Source organism: Aplidium turbinatum, chromosome 5 (assembly GCF_918807975.1).
Source record: "Aplidium turbinatum chromosome 5, kaAplTurb1.1, whole genome shotgun sequence".
In the NCBI taxonomy this organism is placed as follows: domain Eukaryota; kingdom Metazoa; phylum Chordata; class Ascidiacea; order Aplousobranchia; family Polyclinidae; genus Aplidium; species Aplidium turbinatum.
The window spans coordinates 38,563,690-38,581,631 of NC_137476.1; the positions used below are offsets into that span (position 1 = coordinate 38,563,690).

At 41.1% G+C, this 17,942-nt stretch overlaps 2 protein-coding genes and 1 long non-coding RNA gene across 3 annotated transcripts; 2 read left to right on the top strand and 1 right to left on the bottom strand.

Annotated features, from left to right (window-relative positions):
• The first annotated feature begins 264 nt into the window (after positions 1–264).
• On the top strand, positions 265–4,274 carry LOC145771249 (uncharacterized). The gene is made up of 2 exons (XM_082582984.1): positions 265–1,373; positions 3,167–4,274. Exons 1-2 carry the CDS (start codon positions 265–267, stop codon positions 4,272–4,274), a joined length of 2,217 nt encoding a protein of 738 aa, XP_082439110.1.
• A 422-nt stretch (positions 4,275–4,696) lies between these two features.
• Positions 4,697–6,157, top strand: LOC145771251 (uncharacterized). Its single transcript, XM_082582985.1, has one exon. It carries the CDS (start codon positions 4,697–4,699, stop codon positions 6,155–6,157), a length of 1,461 nt encoding a protein of 486 aa, XP_082439111.1.
• A 1,667-nt stretch (positions 6,158–7,824) lies between these two features.
• On the bottom strand, positions 7,825–9,477 carry LOC145771360 (uncharacterized). Its single transcript, XR_014289197.1, has 3 exons — positions 9,299–9,477; positions 8,955–9,073; positions 7,825–7,941 (listed from the first exon to the last, which is right to left on the bottom strand). It is a non-coding gene; the product is annotated as an uncharacterized LOC145771360 (long non-coding RNA).
• Positions 9,478–17,942: the final 8,465 nt, after the last annotated feature.

Below are 17,942 nucleotides of genomic sequence, written 5' to 3' on the forward strand. Positions count from 1 at the left end.
GTAGACTATCTTTATGAGTGTGATGTGATATTCAATATCTTAACTATTTCCTTTTGAATAAGATCCAAAACATAGTAGGCCTAATCAGATTTAAGTAAGTGTATGTGCTTGTTGAACATTGAATTGATTAACCTGGATGAATAAAAGAATACAGTACATTGCTTGCTTGCTGCATTATTAGGAGTCAGAAACAAATAGAATCAGCCTGTAAGCTGGCTAAAGCTTACATAATTACTACGTAGTGATCCTCTGACTTGAAAGCTTATGGAGGACTTAATTGACTTGGGCTTACAAGTGCAACAGGTAAAAGACAGCCCATGTGTGCAAAACACTAGTGAGTGTTCAATACCAGGTCCAAATCTTAGGACACTAACACCTATACAACAGAGGGCCAAGCAAAAAGAAGAGATTGCTCATTTTCGCTACAAAACTCTGAAGGCTAAACAGCTTGCATTAAAAGCTGAATATGAGTGGGCAATCGCAAAGGGAGAACTTTTGGATGTGCAGATGCAGAGCCCCATGAACTATGAACCTAATCCATTGCCACAAATGAAGACTGAAGAGATCTGTCCCTCAAACAAACCTCAAGTAAAAGAAGAACCAAGATATTTGAATCACCCTGATCAGCAGCTTTCTCCTATCTCAGCAGAGTCATCTATTTTCTTTGCTGAATTTAAACCTGCTTCAAAGACTGCTAAACCAGAACCACTGGCTTCTCCACCTGTGCTAGAAAAAGATACTCCACCCGTTTCTAGAGATGTCAAGTGGGATGAGTTGGTAGGTTTGTTTAATAGCCTAGCTCAATCTTCTGCACAAGGGCCTTTGCCCCCACGTGAAGTTAAAGGGTTCTTTGGAGATCCTCAGGACTTTCATAGATTCATTGTTGAATTTGATTCCCTCATTGCAAACAGAATTTTGGACCCTACAACCAAGCTTAGCTACCTCATTGACAACTGCATTGGGACTGCACGAGACTCCATTCAATCATGCATGACAATTGCATTGAATGACCCTGAAAAGGCTTACCAAACTGCCAGAAAAATCTTGTTTAATCAATTTGGTCAAGAATTCAAGATAGTTGCTGCTCATATTCAACCACTGAAGGAAGGTCCCAAGCTAAAGGTAAATGATGTAGAGGCTTTAAACAAACTTGGTGTTGATATGCGCAATTGCTATATTACTTTGAAAGAATGGGGTTGTGATAAGGAGCTGAATAACCATAGCACAATCGACAGCATTTTCCTGAGACTACCTGTCTATCTTCAAAAGGACTTCCATCATCGAACCAAAACTATCTATCGCAGCGGGAAGGAGCCAACCTTTGTCGACTTACTCGAGTTTGTGGAAGAAAATGTTGCATTGTCAAACACCAGGTTTGGCCTGTTACTAGCCAACAATGAACCAGCTAAGCAGGGGTCGGCAAACTTTCTGTACTACTAGGCCAAATCTACAAACTTCCGGTAACGTGCGGGCCGCATAAATTTCAACCTATAAACAATCGCCACATTATCCTTAAAATCATGGCACACCTGCAACTCCTATTCCTGTGTCTATTGCACAATGAGACGTGTTTGTTGCCGTTTCATATTTATTATCAAACACGTATTAAAACACAATGCATTGTTTTTATTTACTTATCATTTATCAATGTGAAGGATGATGTTGTTTCTGTGTCATGGCCAAGGTGTTTAAATCAACTGGCAACTTTGTTGATGATATTTGCAATACGTCATTCAAATGACGATCTGACAGGCGAGTGCGAAGTTTATTCTTTGCGTAATTCATTTTTGAAAAAAGCTGCTCACAGCAATATGAACTTCCAAACATGCACATTACACGTTTTGCATTGTCATACAGGTGAGGATAGGTGGATTTCTGGACATATTCCAACTGAATCGTATTTGGCCTTCAATATGTTGGATGATTGAAGTTCAATTATTTTCATTTGCATCTCATGTGGCACAGTATTGACATCGATTGAAAATGGAATGGCAAATAAATCGAATCTGTTTAGCCTATTTGATTGTGAAATCGCAAAAACGAGATTCAAAGTTAGTTTTAGTGGAAACGATAAGTGAATAGTAATATGTACTTATCAGGGTTGGAAGGTTCAAAAAGGCCCTAATTGTGATAATGAGCAAAGTTGGAATTGATTAGTTGAGTTTCCCAAAGACGTAGCTTGTTTACGAAGGCAGTAATATGATCATACATCTGATTAATAAATTGCTCTTATCCTTGTAGTTGTAAGTTTAGCTTGTTCATATAAGAAGTGAGAAAGGCTAAATCTGTTAACCCATCAGGATCACTAAGTTCATCAATGCCGAAACCTGCATTCTTTTGTTTCAAGAAACTCACTATTTCGTTTCGCAAATCATAAAACCGTTGTATCATAGCACTGCCACTTAGCCATCTAACTTTGCAAAAGATTTTGTAGCGTAGGCTACATGGGAGTTACCGAGTAATGTCGGGACACATGTTAAAGGGCTTTTTGTTATGATATAAAATAAATTCACGCGTAGATAAAGATGAAACTTTAGTTTATGCACTAAAAGTAAGATCGTTCGAGGGCCGCAAAAAGTTTGTCCGGGGGCCGCATTTGGCCCGCGGGCCGCACTTTGCCGACCCCTGAGCTAAAGGAAGTGGAAGGGTACCAAACCACACGCCTGCATATCGAAAAGCGGCACTCCACTCAACGCAAGCAAACACACGAAATGCATCACAAACCTGTGTCATGTGTAAAGAAGATCACCCATTGTGGAAATGTGAGGCCTTCAACAAACAGCCAATTCCATCCAGAGAACAAGTTGTACGTCACAATGGTTTATGTTACAACTGTTTGCGGCCAGGACATTTCAGTCGCGATTGCATGAGCAAGCAGAGATGCAAAATAAACCAATGCCACAAGCTGCATCATACTCTGCTTCATAACCAGACTGTGTCTAAGCCTGGTTTGAATGATCTTGCCAATCCAACACCACCCAGAAGCCATTCATCAAACATTACAACAGGAAGCACAGACACTATCACTCAAACTAGTGTAATGTCCAGGGTGCGCCTGAAGGTGGTAGGCCCTACCTGTTGAAATATGGGCAGATGGATCCAACATAACCACAAAAACATACGCTTTCCTTGATGAGGGTTCTAACGCAACACTATGCAAAACCAGCTTGCTTAAGAAACTGAAGGCTAAAGGAAAAGAGGAGACCATCTCGATATCGACCGTAAATGGCCAGCAGAACAAGAATGTTGCTATGCTAAACCTGAATGTAAAGGGTGTCTATGAAAAGAATGTGATTCGAATGCAGAATGTGTATGGGGTACGGTCTTTGCCCAAATTAACCAACAGCATCCCAACTGAAAATGACACGAAATTGTATGACCACCTGAAGGGGATTGAATTTCCTGATCTCGACATTAAAGAGATTGAACTCCTGGTTGGTGCAGACAATTTGCAGGCGCATCACATCATCGAAGAAAGGTATGGTGGAAATGGACAACCGAAGGCTGTGCACACTGGACTTGGGTGGTCCCTCATTGGTCGAGAAAATGTTAAAGGAAGCAATGGCATTCAGGTGCACTTTATGAAAGCAGATCATGTGAATCACCTGAACCAGTTGTATGCATGTGACTTATGTGGAGGTGATAAAGATCTTCTGGCCCCATCCATTGAGGACAACATAGCATTGAAAACTATGGAAGACACGGTGACGAAGATGGGAAACCATTACCAGATTGGCCTCCCTTGGAAATCTGATAATGTCACATTACCATACAACCGCCCCATGGCTGAAAAACGACTTGACTACCAGAAAAGAAAGTTTCAACGCGACCCGGAGCTGTTCAACAAATACAAAGAGAAGATCAAGGAGTACATCGACAATGACCACGCTAGAAGAGTGCCTGATGATAACGTACCAGCATCTGAAAACCGTTGTTGGTATATTCCTCATCATTCGACTGGGGACAGGTTCCGGGTGGTGTTTGATTGTGCTGCTAGGTTTGGTGGTACTTCACTAAATGAACAACTACTTCAAGGTCCAGATCACACCAACAATTTGGTTGGTGTGCTATCTAGATTTCGCCAGGAGGAAGTTTCCTTTGTATGTGATATAAAGGGGATGTTCCACCAAGTACAAGTTCAATCTAAAGATTGGAATGCTCTGCGGTTTTTATGGTGGCCAGATCACGATTTGAAAAGGGAACCTGTGGATTATCAAATAAAGGTCCATTTGTTCGGCGAACTTCATCTCCAAGTTGTGCAGGATATGCTCTAAAGAAGACAGCAAAGGACAATGCCACCAATGCCGATGAACTAACATTACATACAGTCAATAAAAATTTTTATGTAGATGACTGTTTAAAATCTGTGGCTACCCCTGAAAAGGCGGTGCATTTAATAAACCAACTAGGGTTACTGTTGAGCAGTGGTGGGTTTCAACTCACCAAGTAAAACAGTAACTGCCGGTCAGTTCTTTCTTCTATTCCAGAGTCTAATAGGGCAGTGAGTAATGCGATAAATGTTAACTTTGAAAAACTGCCTTGTCAAACCACTCTGGGAGTAACTTGGAACACCGAAGACGACATCTTCAAAGTCAAGGTTGATGTGGGAGAAAGGTCCATCACTCGACGAGGGATTCTATCAACAATCAGCCAAACCTATGATCCGCTTGGATTGGTGCAACCCTTCATTTTGCCTATGAGAAACCTGTTACAAGGTTTATGCAGTAGTAACCTTAACTGGGATGACCCATTACCTCCAGATGTGCAAGTCAAATGGCAGTCATGGCTAAATAATTTACCCAAGCTGCAGGAGCTGTCTGTGCCTCGATGCTACAAACCAGTGGGTTTCACTCCAACAGACATTCAGTTGCATTGCTTTTGTGATGCTAGCCAAACTGGATTTGGGGCTGTAAGCTATCTACGACTCCAAGCAGGAGATGGCCGTGTCCACTGTTCCTTTGTAATGGGGAAGTCGAGAGTAGCTCCCTTGAAACCGACAACAATCCTGCGATTTGAATTGTCCGCAGCTGTGCTGGCTGTGAAGTTGAACAAGTTCATCAAACGTGAATTGGAATACACAATCAACTCTGAGTATTTCTGGACTGATTCAACAGCAGTTCTACGCTACATTGCCTGCACATCAAGAAGGTTTCACACATTTGTCGCAAACCGTTTACAGTTCATCCATGGTTGCACATCCACAAGCCAATGGAGCTATGTCAACACACACCTCAATCCAGCTGACATCGGTTCACGTGGTGTAAGCCCAGACGCCTACAAAAAGGCCATGGTTTGGTTAGAGGGGCCACAATTTCTTACCAAAGGAATCAGTGAGTGGCCAAACCAAATTGTGGAAATGAACCCAATCTCAAACAATGATCCAGAAGTCAAGGTAAAGGTACTCGCTGTAAACGTGGAGAAGGATTTTAAGTTGCTTGAAGAAATGTGTACTCGCTACTCAAGTTGGTTCAAATTGTGCAAAGCTGTTGCTTGGTTGCTGAGATTTCAGAAATATATTAAGTCGAAGTTTATGCTTAAACAGCCGTTGCAGCATGAACCGCGGATCACCTCTGCTGAGATTGAAACTGCTGAATCAGAACTTGTCAAGTTCGTTCAAGACCAGCGATTCAACCCACAAATCAAACTATTGCATAATCACAGCGACAAAACCAATGTCTTCACAAGATTGGATAAGAAATTACTTAGCAGTTCGACGTGGCAGCCGCTGCAAGGTTTGTGTCCCATCTTGGTTTGTGGTATTCTTCGGGTGGGTGGTCGTCTACAGCGCACTTCCTTACCATTCAATGTAAAACATCCCATTATCATGCAACCAGATCACCACATTACAAGATTGCTGATCCAACATTATCATGAGCTGGAAGGGCACAGTGGAACTCTACATGTTCTTTCTACAATAAGAGAAAGGTACTGGATCATTCGCGGACAGTCCGCTGTTCGATCAACATTACGTCACTGCATACGATGTCGCTTCAGCATGCTAAGGTTGGTGAACAGATTATGGCACCTCTACCAGAATTTCGTGGCACTCCCAACTATCCTCCCTTTAATTGGACAGGCATTGATTACATGGGGCCGGTGTATGTCAAGTCCGGAAGAAGTAGTCCAAAACGTTATATCTGTGTTTTTACCTGTTTGAGCACAAGAGCTGTACATCTTGAAGTTTCCCATTCCATGGATAGGCTACAAATTCATTTTTGCAAGCCTATCGAAGGTTTATATAGGCAGACGATGTAAACCCTCACATGTTAACAGTGACAATGGCACCAACTTTGTGGGTGCAGAAAGAGAGCTTCGTAAAGCTCTTCAAGACTGGAACCAAAGTAAGTTATTTTTCAACTCAATAACTTACTTCGATCACAAGCACGTTTTAACGTTCACGTTTTGTCGCTTCTACCTTTTTCTTGACCTTTGCTATGTTGACGTGTATTGTTTTGATATGATGGTCAGAAATAAAAAAACAACTGAACTGAAACTGAACTGAACTGAACTGAAAGTAGCCTACTGTGCACAATGCTATGTTGAAACAGGAAATAGCATGGCATTTCAACCCACCTGCGGCAAGTCATCAAGGTGGGATATGGGAGCGTATCATCCGAACTGTCCGTAAGGTTCTGTACGCTCTTGTCCAAGACAGACTGCTTAAAGATGAAGCTCTGCACACGTTTATAGTAGAAGTAGAGCACATTCTCAACAACCGTCCAATCACAGCCATGAGCGATGACTCTAAGGATGAACCTCCCCTCACTCTTGAAATGTTGTTGACAGGTTATATAAACACAGACGCTACACCGGGTGCCTTCATTATGGCTGACGGGTATCGTAAATCTTGGAAACTGGTTCAACACTTGGCCGACCAGTTCTGGGCACAATGGTTAAAACAATATCTGCCTGTTCTTCAATCGCGTTCTAACCCAGTAAACATTGATTGTTGGGGCAACATTGGCAAGAAGTTGGCCGCAACATTGGCAAGATGCAGACGCCAACATTGGCAAGATGTTTTATGCACCATTTGGATGCATCTGGCCAGCGTTGGCGTCTGCATCTTGCCACCGTTGGCTTCTGCATCTTGCCAACATTGGATTATGCATCTTGCCAACGCTGGCTTCTGCATCTTGCCAACATTGGCTTCTGCATCTTGCCAACGGTGGCAAAATGTTTTATGCACCATTTGGATGCATCTGGCCAGCGTTGGCGTCTGCATCTTGCCAACGCTGGCTTCTGCATCTTGCCAACGTTGGCTTCTGCATCTAGCCAACATTGGCTTCTGCATCTTACCAACGTTGGCAAAATGTTTTATGCACCATTTGGATGCATCTGGCCAGCGTTGGCGTATGCATCTTGCCACCGTTGGCGTCTGCATCTAGCCAACGACGACTTCTGCATCTAGCCAACGTTGGCTTCTGTATCTTGCCAACGTTGGCAAAATGTTTTATGCACCATTTTGCTTCATCTTGCCAACGTTGGCATCTGTATCTGGCCAACGTTGGCAAGATGGCTTGTGCACCATTTTGCTTCATCTGGCGCCTAAATTCTGGTTGACTTTTATGCACCATGATGCTGCTTCATCTGATCTATTGACTATTGTGATGCCCGCGCTTTGACCAAGGTTGGCCATGCGAAGCAAGCTGGTGCATAAAACATCTGAACAGCATTGGCATCTACATTTGCCAAACGTCTCTGTACTTAAACCTCGCTCATCACCAAAAGTTTATTGTTGAACCTAGCTAATCCTTGGGCGAAAGAACAGCAGCAACACGAATTTATAAGCAACACTTCTCCCTTTGTGACAAAGCAAAGTAACAGCCGAGCTTCGTATATTTTCACATTTATTAGAAACAAGCCACATCAAATCGTATTGATAGATGGAGATTCATTGCACATCAGCAGCTTTTTCTTGTGTATCTTTATCATTGTGAATTCCTGCGAATGAAACAAAAATATTTAATTCAAGAGGGCTGTTTGGCAACAGTGTAGGAATCATAGGCGTAGCCAGGGGGGCAAAAGGGGCCATGCCCCCCAAAATTTTCAAACTTTGGATTCCGAAGTTGAGCCCTTTGTTGAAAATGCAATAAAGTTTGTAGAAATTTATATCGTTTTCCAAGACATCTGGCTATTAACACCCCCAAGGACTTGTTTTACAGAAAGACAGAAAAACACAAGAAACAGAAATTACAGAAAGACACACAGAAAGACACCAATAAATTTTCCAAATCGTAAATCGCCCAAAATTTACGCGATTTACATTTCTTTGAACTAATTTGTGGAAGCAATTTCAGAATGGCTTACTCTGTTGGGCTTTTGTGTAGTTATTGAGTTTTTGTTTAGCTGTGTTTTTGGTGTTCTCTAATTTAGCCGCAGTTTTTGCCAGTTCGTGTGTTAGAGCTATCTTTAATAAGTTAATAGCTGTTTATCTGCTAATAAATTTCGTACAAATATTACCCTAAAAGTGTTTTCAGAAAGCGCTATAATCCATTATTTGAGTGTAATTTTTCAAAAATTTTTCGGGGGAGCATGCCCCCGGACCCCCTTAGAATACGCGTGCCTTCGGCACGCTCTAACCCCGCTACCAGTTTTATTGCTTCAACCCACCAGGATACGCCACTGCACATCAAGTGGCGATGGCTTTAAATCAAACACTTTGTTGTTCTCTTCAATTCATCAAATATTTGTCCTCCCCAAAACATTTTTCTGGCTACGCCACTGTGTAGGATTTTGATCAGTTGTCGTTCAGGATACTACGAAGTTAATTGACAATCTGCAATATCAATGTAATATCCCTCTCTCCAACGTGCGTGACAAAAAACTTATCATTCGATTCTGCGCCACGCAGAGCAATAATCAAGTTCCAATACATTCTAATTGCGTGTACAGTAGTTATTCAACAACTAAAGCAACACATGCGCTGTTGTCTTTCAAACATATAACAAGCTCACCAAAAGTTAGTTTTTGCCGTTTTCAGCCACCTTGCCTGTCCTTCCAATTTCGAAATCACTCTGAAACTCTTCATCAATTTGCTGCACGGCAGCAGCTTTGTCGTGCGCCATCACCATGTCTAATCATGAAAGTAAAAAAAGAAGTGTTAAATCAGTATATAAATGCCGACATAGCCTACTAACCACCATGTTCGTTGTTCACATCAATGCGAATACACCACTAAAACATTTTCATACATTACTCAATACTCTTCACAATTACATCATACATTAATCAAAAGAACAAAATGGCATAGTTATGACATAATCATTTAGTCGTAGTAGAAACATTTATCCGTACTCACCAAGAACAATCTTTTTCAGATTCTTTTTTAAACAATCAAACGAGTGCTTAGACTTCACGACGTTTTTTTTTTCCTTTCTTTTTTCTCGACATGCTTTGAACTGTGTTGTGTTCGATAATAATAGTTGGTAATAAGTCCACTGATACAATCGCTTGCATTTTTGCCAACAGCTTGACTTAAATTTGCTATCTGCAAAATGTAAATCGAATGTAAAGACAGGGGTTTCATCCATCATATTAAAAAGCTTCAGCACTTGTTACAGACATTTTCGACTGTTACAAATGACAGCCAACGTTTAAAGTTTATTTCGGGATTCCAGTCGTCTGTTTTGTTGCGTATGTAGGTCGCAGTGTAGGCTACTGTAGGCTATGTTGTCGAAATGGGCGCAAAATAAAACATGTTATTATTATTATTATTCAGTTGACGGCAATGAAAGCTACATTTGCAAATACTCTACAACCATCACAGACCTATCCACACGACATAAAAATACAAACACATTCAAGCAGTCAGGCAAACACTGCCGGAGCAGCAAAATCAAAGATTGAGCAGAACCCTACACATGTTGTGGGACATCACAAGCTCTGCTACTTTGCTGATATCTTCTTAGCACTCATCTAGAAGCACTGGCACTAAATTTGTCACGAGAATATTTCATATGAAAGTTTTCCATTGGTCATTGAGTTTTATAACTTTCTCTAAATTGAGTTTTATAACTTTCTTTAAATTGTGTAAACGTAGCCTAGTGACAAAAACGACTTTACACAATTATTTCAGGTTCAATGAATAAAAGACTACCAGGTTTTCATAAACATTGTCGTAAGTCATTCCTATAGTTTCATTTTGATCATTTCTAAAACTTCTTTCGGCCGTAATAGGCCTATCTCAATTGAATTCGATTTTTTATATTTTCGATGCAAGAAGCGAAAATTCCTCTTAGCGCTGTTCACATAAGCATTGTGCTTTCGGCTCTCCACGTAATTGTGTATTGAGCACAACCGCCATGATTGAACAGTCGAAGTGAATCGAGTGACGTCATAATCCCTTTAGCAAAGGATTACGTCATGGCCTTTGTCTTCCTTCATAAAAAAACCAAGTTCTTCTGCTAAATTGCATCTCCTCACGTTGATATAACACATCGCCGCATTCTAAAGCTTTGTTGCCTCTTTCACTTCAACGCGTCATATTGCCCAGTCAAAGTTTAAGTAGTGACGTCATAATGGAGTTTTCACAACAATTATTGTGCCTGCAGTATTGTTCTATGCACCGCGAGAGGAGAAAAAACGATTCGCCGCATCGTTGAAAGTAAAAGTAGCGATCGTTTTGTGAAATCTCGCTTCAAGAAATTGAGGAGAGATTTCGACGCAACATGACTGCTCCTGAAGCTGGCCTATTGTGCAAGCTTTGCTACATTTAAAGTAAAGACGCCCCTTTGTTGGCGACACGAGAATCTCACCCACGTGGTCAAAATCAGACAGTGAGCGAGACTGCTCTCAGAACAAAATCAACAAGTGATACTGCATCAATCGATTTTTTTACATTGATTCAGCGTCTGCAGACAGGTCAGCAGCGCGGCGGCAGTGCAGCCGTAACTCAATGATTACATGATCACCACAATCATGCTGCTGTGTCGAGCGCTACTAAACATCAACAAGTGAATTCGATTAAGCTTACAAGTTGTTTTAAATTTTCTTGAACTGCACGCAAATTTTGAGGTTAGTCCTGAAAAAATGTTTTCAAAAATATTACAAAACATTTTAGTATAGTTAAACTTGAAAATTAAAAAAGCTTTTGTTGAACACAAGAAAAAAATGAAGACCTGGCAACTTGAATTAGCAACCACGTTTTTAAGTTTATCGCTTGTTAGTTACCTTACCAACGTCTGCAGACGTTGAATCAATGTAAAAAGAACGGATTATGCTAGTTGGGTATTGCAGGCGCCAAAGCCTAAACTTTCTGGAAGTGTTCTCTGAATCACAAGACATTTATTGCACTAAATTATCTGAAGCAATTGAATATGAACAAACGATTTTTATCATGGCGTTGTTGGTACAAGAATACGGTATGCGAAAGAAACTGTGTTTTTCCACTAAACCACATGAGTCATTTAGTTAAAGAGTCATTTTATTGTTGGCTATTAATATTTTCAAAGAATAAATCCAATGAAGTTGAAATAAAGTAGCCAACGTTGCAATTGTTTATTGTGTAGAAACGCGTAGGGCGAATGGAAAGTTTAAACTGGTTCGGTATCAAGCACGTTATCGCGTTCGCGTTTTGTTGCTCCTACCTTTTTCTAGACCTCTGCTCCGTTTGGCATAAACAAACTTGGCAAACTGTTGGCTACACTTCTGACCAATGCTGGTCTTAAATATTCATAGTATACTTGCACGGTATCAAAAAATAATAACAGCATTGATAGCCTATTATAAAAATGTAAAATTGTAGCAAAATCATGGTATACATTTGCATAATTTTAAAGAAAACATTGAAATTGTTATGAATTGGCACAACGCTGGCAATGCTTCTGACCGATGTTAGCCAACCACACAACTGTGTTTTGAAGCAATACCACATGAAAAGAGGTTTGTGTTAGTAATTTTAAAGATTAAAACAAATAAACCTGAAATAAAATCTTTGAGACCTTTTTGAACGCATGATAAGAAATAAGTTATTGAAATTGATGGCGTATTGTTGGCAACATGTTGGACATAATTGCTAATCTTGTGCCCTCACATCCAGCATATAGCCGACATTGCAATTGTTTATTTTGTGGAAACGTGTAGGGCAAATGGAAACTTAAACTGTTTCAGTATCAAGCACGGAATCACGTTCGCGTTTCTGTTGCTCCTACCTTTTTCTAGACCTCTGCTCCGTTTGGCATAAACAAACTTGGCAAACTGTTGGCTACACTTCTGACCAACGCTGGTCTTAAATATTCATAGTATACTTGTACGGTATCAGAAAATAATAACAGCATTGATAGCCTATTATTAAAATGTAAAATTGTAGCAAAATCATGGTATACATTTGCATAATTTTAAAGAAAACACCGAAATTGTTATGAATTGGCACAACGCTGGCAATGCTTCTGACCGATGTTAGCCAACCACACAACTGTGTTTTGAAGCAATACCACATGAAAAGAGGTTTGTGTTAGTAATTTTAAAGATTAAAACAAATAAACCTGAAATAAAATCTTTGAGACCTTTTTGAACGCATGATAAGAAATAAGTTATTGAAATTGATGGCGTATTGTTGGCAACATGTTGGACATAATTGCCAATCTTGTGCCCTCACATTCAGCATATAGCCGATGTTGCAATTGTTTATTTTGTGGAAACGTGTAGGGCTAATGGAAAGTTTAAACTGTTTGGGTATCAAGCACGTTATATCGCGTTCGCGTTTTGTTGCTCCAGCCTTTTTCTAGACCTCTGCTCAGTTTGGCATAAACAAACTAAAATGAAACTACTTTGTTGGCAAACTGTTGGCTACCCTTCTGACCAACGCTGGTCTTAAGTATTCATAGTATACTTGTACGGTATCAGAAAATAATAACAGCATTGATAGCCTATTATTAAAATGTAAAATTGTAGCAAAATGATGGTATACATTTGCATAATTTTGAAGAAAACATCGAAATTGTTATGAATTGGCACAACGCTGGCAATGCTTCTGACCGATGTCAGCCAATCACACAACTGTGTTTTGAAGCAATACCACATGAAAAGAGGTTTGTGTTAGTATTTTTACAGTTTAAAACAAATAAACCTGAAACAAAATCTTTAAGACCTTTTTGAACGCATAATAAGAAGTATTGAAATTGTTGGCGTAATGTTGGCAATGTTGGCAAAATGTTGGACAAAATTGCCAGCCTTGTGCCAACATACCCAGCATATAGCCGACGCTGGCCCAGCAATCAATGTTTGCTGGGAAATGGACTGTTCAACGCAAAAACTTTAAAATTGGCGACTTGGTTTTAATGCTCCAAGAGAACACTAAACGCGGCTCTTGGCCTAAAGGCATTATTAGTGACATTTATCCTGACAAGGATGGTATTGTAAGAAAGGTTCTCGTTAAAACTGCTGAGTCATCATTAATTCGCGACATTCGCAAACTGTGCTTCATCGAAGCGGCTCAACAAGATTAATATGTATTGTGTACTCGCCACTGTGGTAGTTAATCATGTAAGAATTCCTCCCTAGGTAACTTCTAGCATGATTAAGTATACCACACACTCTAGTTGATCGATTTGTTGTGACATGTGTAAATTGTAAAACTCTGGGTTAGGGTTAACTCTGGTAGCCTTCATGCTCTCGTCCACAGTAAGGGACATGTTATTACGTTTGATTTACAGAGAGACATTACGATATACGTCTACGCGACGCTACTCTGGAACTACAGTGCCCTTGTGTTGGGTGTAGGTTTATTTCTTATTGTATCCGCTAGATGGCCCAATGAGTGGGCTATGTGTTTTCCTTTCATTTGTGATAACAAATTGCTTGTATTGGCCTGAACATTCACATTCAGGAGATTTGAAATAACTGTTCTTAACTAGTTATTTGGGCGGGCTATGTTGAATGTGAATCATAATGTTTCCCCCCTTTTTTATTCTTGGAATTTAATGCGCGTGAACCGATGTAAACCTGTCGCACGTTTTCGGAATTAAGCATTAGACTCTGATCAGCAGTTGAGTTTGTAAGCAATTTCAGCACTGTTGTGTTTGTACAAACTAGTGTAATGTTAGCAAGGGATTAGTTATTCTTGGTTTATCTGTAGACTATCTTTATGAGTGTGATGTGATATTCAATTTCTTAACTATTTCCTTTTGAATAAGATCCAAAACGTAGTAGGCCTAATCAGATTTAAGTAAGTGTATGTGCTTGTTGAACATTGAATTGATTAACCTGGATGAATAAAAGAATACAGTACATTGCTTGCTTGCTGCATTATTAGGAGTCAGAAACAAATAGAATCAGCCTGTAAGCTGGCTAAAGCTTACAGGCATGAATGCATAGCCGAGGTCCTGCGTCATTTCGATGCCCCCACAGACCTTATTGAGTGCATCTCCGACATATACGTCGACAACCCCTGCACCGTCCGCTGCGGCAATGGTGAAACCGACCGTATCCCTGTGGGGCGGGGAGTCCGTCAGGGCTGCCCGTTGTCTGGGCTGCTATTCAATTTGGTCATCGAGGTGTTTCTCAGGGGCGTCCGTGACAAAACGGATTGCGGCTACAACCTTCCTGCCAAAAAAGACGACATCAAAGTGCGTAGTATGTGTTCCCGACAATGGTTCACCTAATCAAACGTCATATAAAAACCGTTCAGGTCTACTGAATCTTAGCGTATTACGTCATGGAATTTTTCCTAAAAATGAGCCAAAATTGCACCATCGTTCGTAAGACTTGTGTCAAACCTGTTTAAACATGAAATATTGCATCATCACCTTTGAACACCTGTTTGAATTGCGTGACAATGTCTTTCACTATTACGTCACAGTACTGCGTACGTGAGTTTGAGATATTGATATCTATTCTGGTCATTCGTGAAATAGTTGCTTGAGAGTTAGTCGCACATTTAACTGTTTGCTTAGTACTTGCTAGCTGGACAAAAATTCCGTCTTTATCTAAGTAGTTTGTTCTGTAGTGACAGGTTTTAATGGTGTACGGTGTTGCATCCCATTTTCGACAGCCAGGTGGCTAATTTTACAGAAATACAATTTTGAATAGACGTTTCAAAGGAGTGTTTCTTTTTCGGTCATTACATGCAGACGAACGGATTCGGGAATCTTATGTTACAATTTTCCCACGAAGAGATTATGGTTTACCGCTGTGACCAGTATGGCTTATGCGGACGACATCTGTCTCGTTTCTTCCGATCGCGAGCAGATGATTTCTCTTTTATCTGCTATTGAACCCTTCTCTTCCTGGTCCGGGCTACGGTTCAACCCACGCAATTGTGGCACCCTTTCCTATTGAAAAGTGTCGGCGTCCCCTCTGCGGGTCGACCCGAAACCTTTCTCCCTTGCCGGGGAGGAAATTCGAGTCATCTCCAAAGGCGAGACGTATAAATACCTCGGCACTCGAACCGGTTACGCCTCGGACGTATCCCTAACCCAACCCTTTATCTCCACTCTGGAGAAGCACATTTCTTTATTGATGAAATCCTTTCTTACCCCAAGCCAGAAACTTCTGGCACTAACTTCCATCATTTTCCCGTCCGCGTCATACCATTTGCGAGTGCGGCGCTTTAGACAGTATGAGCTTCTGAAGCTTGACCGACTGGTTTTGCGGTGTTTGAAGGTGGCGTGGCGTCTTCCCAAGTGGGCCTGCAGCGCGTTCTTTTACTGTAAGCCTGCATTGGGAGGTTTGGGCATCACGAACTTGTGTCGCGAAAGTGACATGCTTTCGCTAACTCATGCTTTCAAGATGCTGACGTCACCTGAAAGCATTGTCTCTGCCGTCGCTCTCGGGCAGCTTAGGCGTCATGCCTGTCTGAGGTTCGGCACTCCAGATCCCACGACTGACCACCTGGCCAGTTATCTGAATAGTGACCCCCCTCCTGACGTCGCCCGTTCTAGACCGTGCCCTACAGGGAAGAACCTGTGGGGCCGTGTCCCGGCGGCCACCCGTTGCCTAAACGTACGTTGGTCCTAGGGACGGTACATTACGGGACGCGCAACTCCGTTGTTCCTTCAACATTAGAAGGGTCAATTGCCAATTTGACATTTTTTTTACGCTTTACTGCTGGTTTGCTTTCAACTAAAAACCTTAAATTACTTTAAAACCAACTTCACTCTTCTTATATAACCCATAAAAAGTAAAATATTTTGTAAATTACAAAAAAACGTAACCCTTCTAGTGTTGCGGATAAGCCAAAAGCGGATGAAGTTTCGCATCCCTATGATCTACAATCCCTAGTTGGTCCGCCCGCCCGGATGGCGGCCTTGAGTTGGCCGCGGGGAGCTCCACAATCACCCCTCCTATAAGGATAAAAGTGGTGCCGACCCTCCATCAACACAATGACTTGTGGTGGAGGAGACAGTGGGAATCCAAACCTGACCAAGGCAAGACGGTCAGTGCCCACTGCCTGTCCGGATTTTCAAATTCCTGGACCCGGTGTCCGGAGCTCCTGGATCACGCTGACCGAGTATTTGCGTACAAAGCTAGATTGAATCTAATCCCACTTGAATCAAAACCAAGCCATGGTCGCCGTTACCTACCTGCCATGTGTCGTGCTTGTGGGAAAGCGGAAGAGACTCTCCCCCACATATTGAATCACTGCTTTACCGTGATGACTGTCGTCACGGAACGACACAATTTAGTATTAAGGGAGATCGTGGGGCACGTGCCTGCCGAATGGCAACCCGGGCTTTCCATAGATAGTACGATTCCACAGTAGGGTGGGCCAAAAAAATCGACTTTGGAATTTCGTTCCAATAAATTGGAAAAAGTTGCCATTTTCTATATAATTATCAATGGTAAAAATTTTTTTTTGATTAAAACACTTTTAAGGGTTCCGCAAACTCCCCAAAGTGTTCCAGTTTTGTCAAATTTCGCAAAAAAAACGACATAAAATGCCAAAAAGACCTTTTAAATTACCACCAACCTTTCTCATATTTGATACGCGTATGAAGCAACTGGATGCGCAGCATGTTAAAAAAATTTGATGAACATGGCTCAAATACCTTGTGAGATATTCATGTGGAGAAGATGTTTGAACATTGAAAACTTCAACCACATGGTGGCGCTGTAGTTTTATATTTACTTTAGTAACTGGCGACACACTGAAGCTAGCGACACATTCAAGGTATCAATGGAAAGGTAATTAGCAAGGCTAAGCGATCATGTATTAAACTTGGCCAAACTAATATTTGATGACGTCACTATGACGTCATACTATTTAAAATTGCCTTTCTGCAATTAATCTCATCATAGTTGTTCCCTCATTTCGCCAGCCAGAACTTAATTAAGTGTGATTTCTATGTGCATGGTTGAATGAGTACTGTAGAACATTCTAGAAGAATCACACCACCTTTCCTCGTTATGACGTCTGATAACGTCACAATGCTAGTTTTATCGTTGACCGTTTTTAACACGAGTTAGTTTTTTCGGTGCTCGATTAGCATGCTGATCGGACGTATTTGAAGCCTGGGTTGGCAATGGTTTTTGATTCCTATTGACTAAAGATTTCACGGCTCGCCTCGATTAGATAGTCTGGTAAAAGACTAGTCTATTTCTCTGTGCTGTTGCTCCTACGACGTTGGGTGACCTTTCTATTTTCTTTGTGCTGACAATCTGCGTCGAGCTGACGTTTTGAATAAAGTACTGGGACGGTATCCAAGTCGGTTTTAATTTGAGAGTGCGTGAAAGAAACTGTCAGGGGATTGCAGGAGGCCAAGTTTACTGTATGCAATGCTGAAAGGGAAGCGCAGGATTGGCTGGTTTAATAGTGTTCCCGGTTATCATTCTGTATATTTCCTTCTGAAATATACCTCATGGACGTAGTTATCTTCATATTACCTTAAGTTATTGAGAAGATGAGATAGGATAAGGCTCAGCCAACCAAGCTAAAATCCTACAAATGATTAAGAATAAAAAGTATTTTGCAGATACATATGGATATATTAGGCCACTTTTTAGGA

Excerpts from the sequence above, each read along its gene's own strand:
- LOC145771249 (XM_082582984.1), top strand. The coding sequence starts at position 265 with ATGGAGGACTTAATTGACTTGGGCTTACAAGTGCAACAGGTAAAAGAC. Across the intron at positions 1,374-3,166 it reads GTTGCATTGTCAAACACCAG|CTTGCTTAAGAAACTGAAGG; the intron begins GTTTGGCCTGTT and ends ATGCAAAACCAG.
- LOC145771251 (XM_082582985.1), top strand. The coding sequence starts at position 4,697 with ATGAGAAACCTGTTACAAGGTTTATGCAGTAGTAACCTTAACTGGGAT.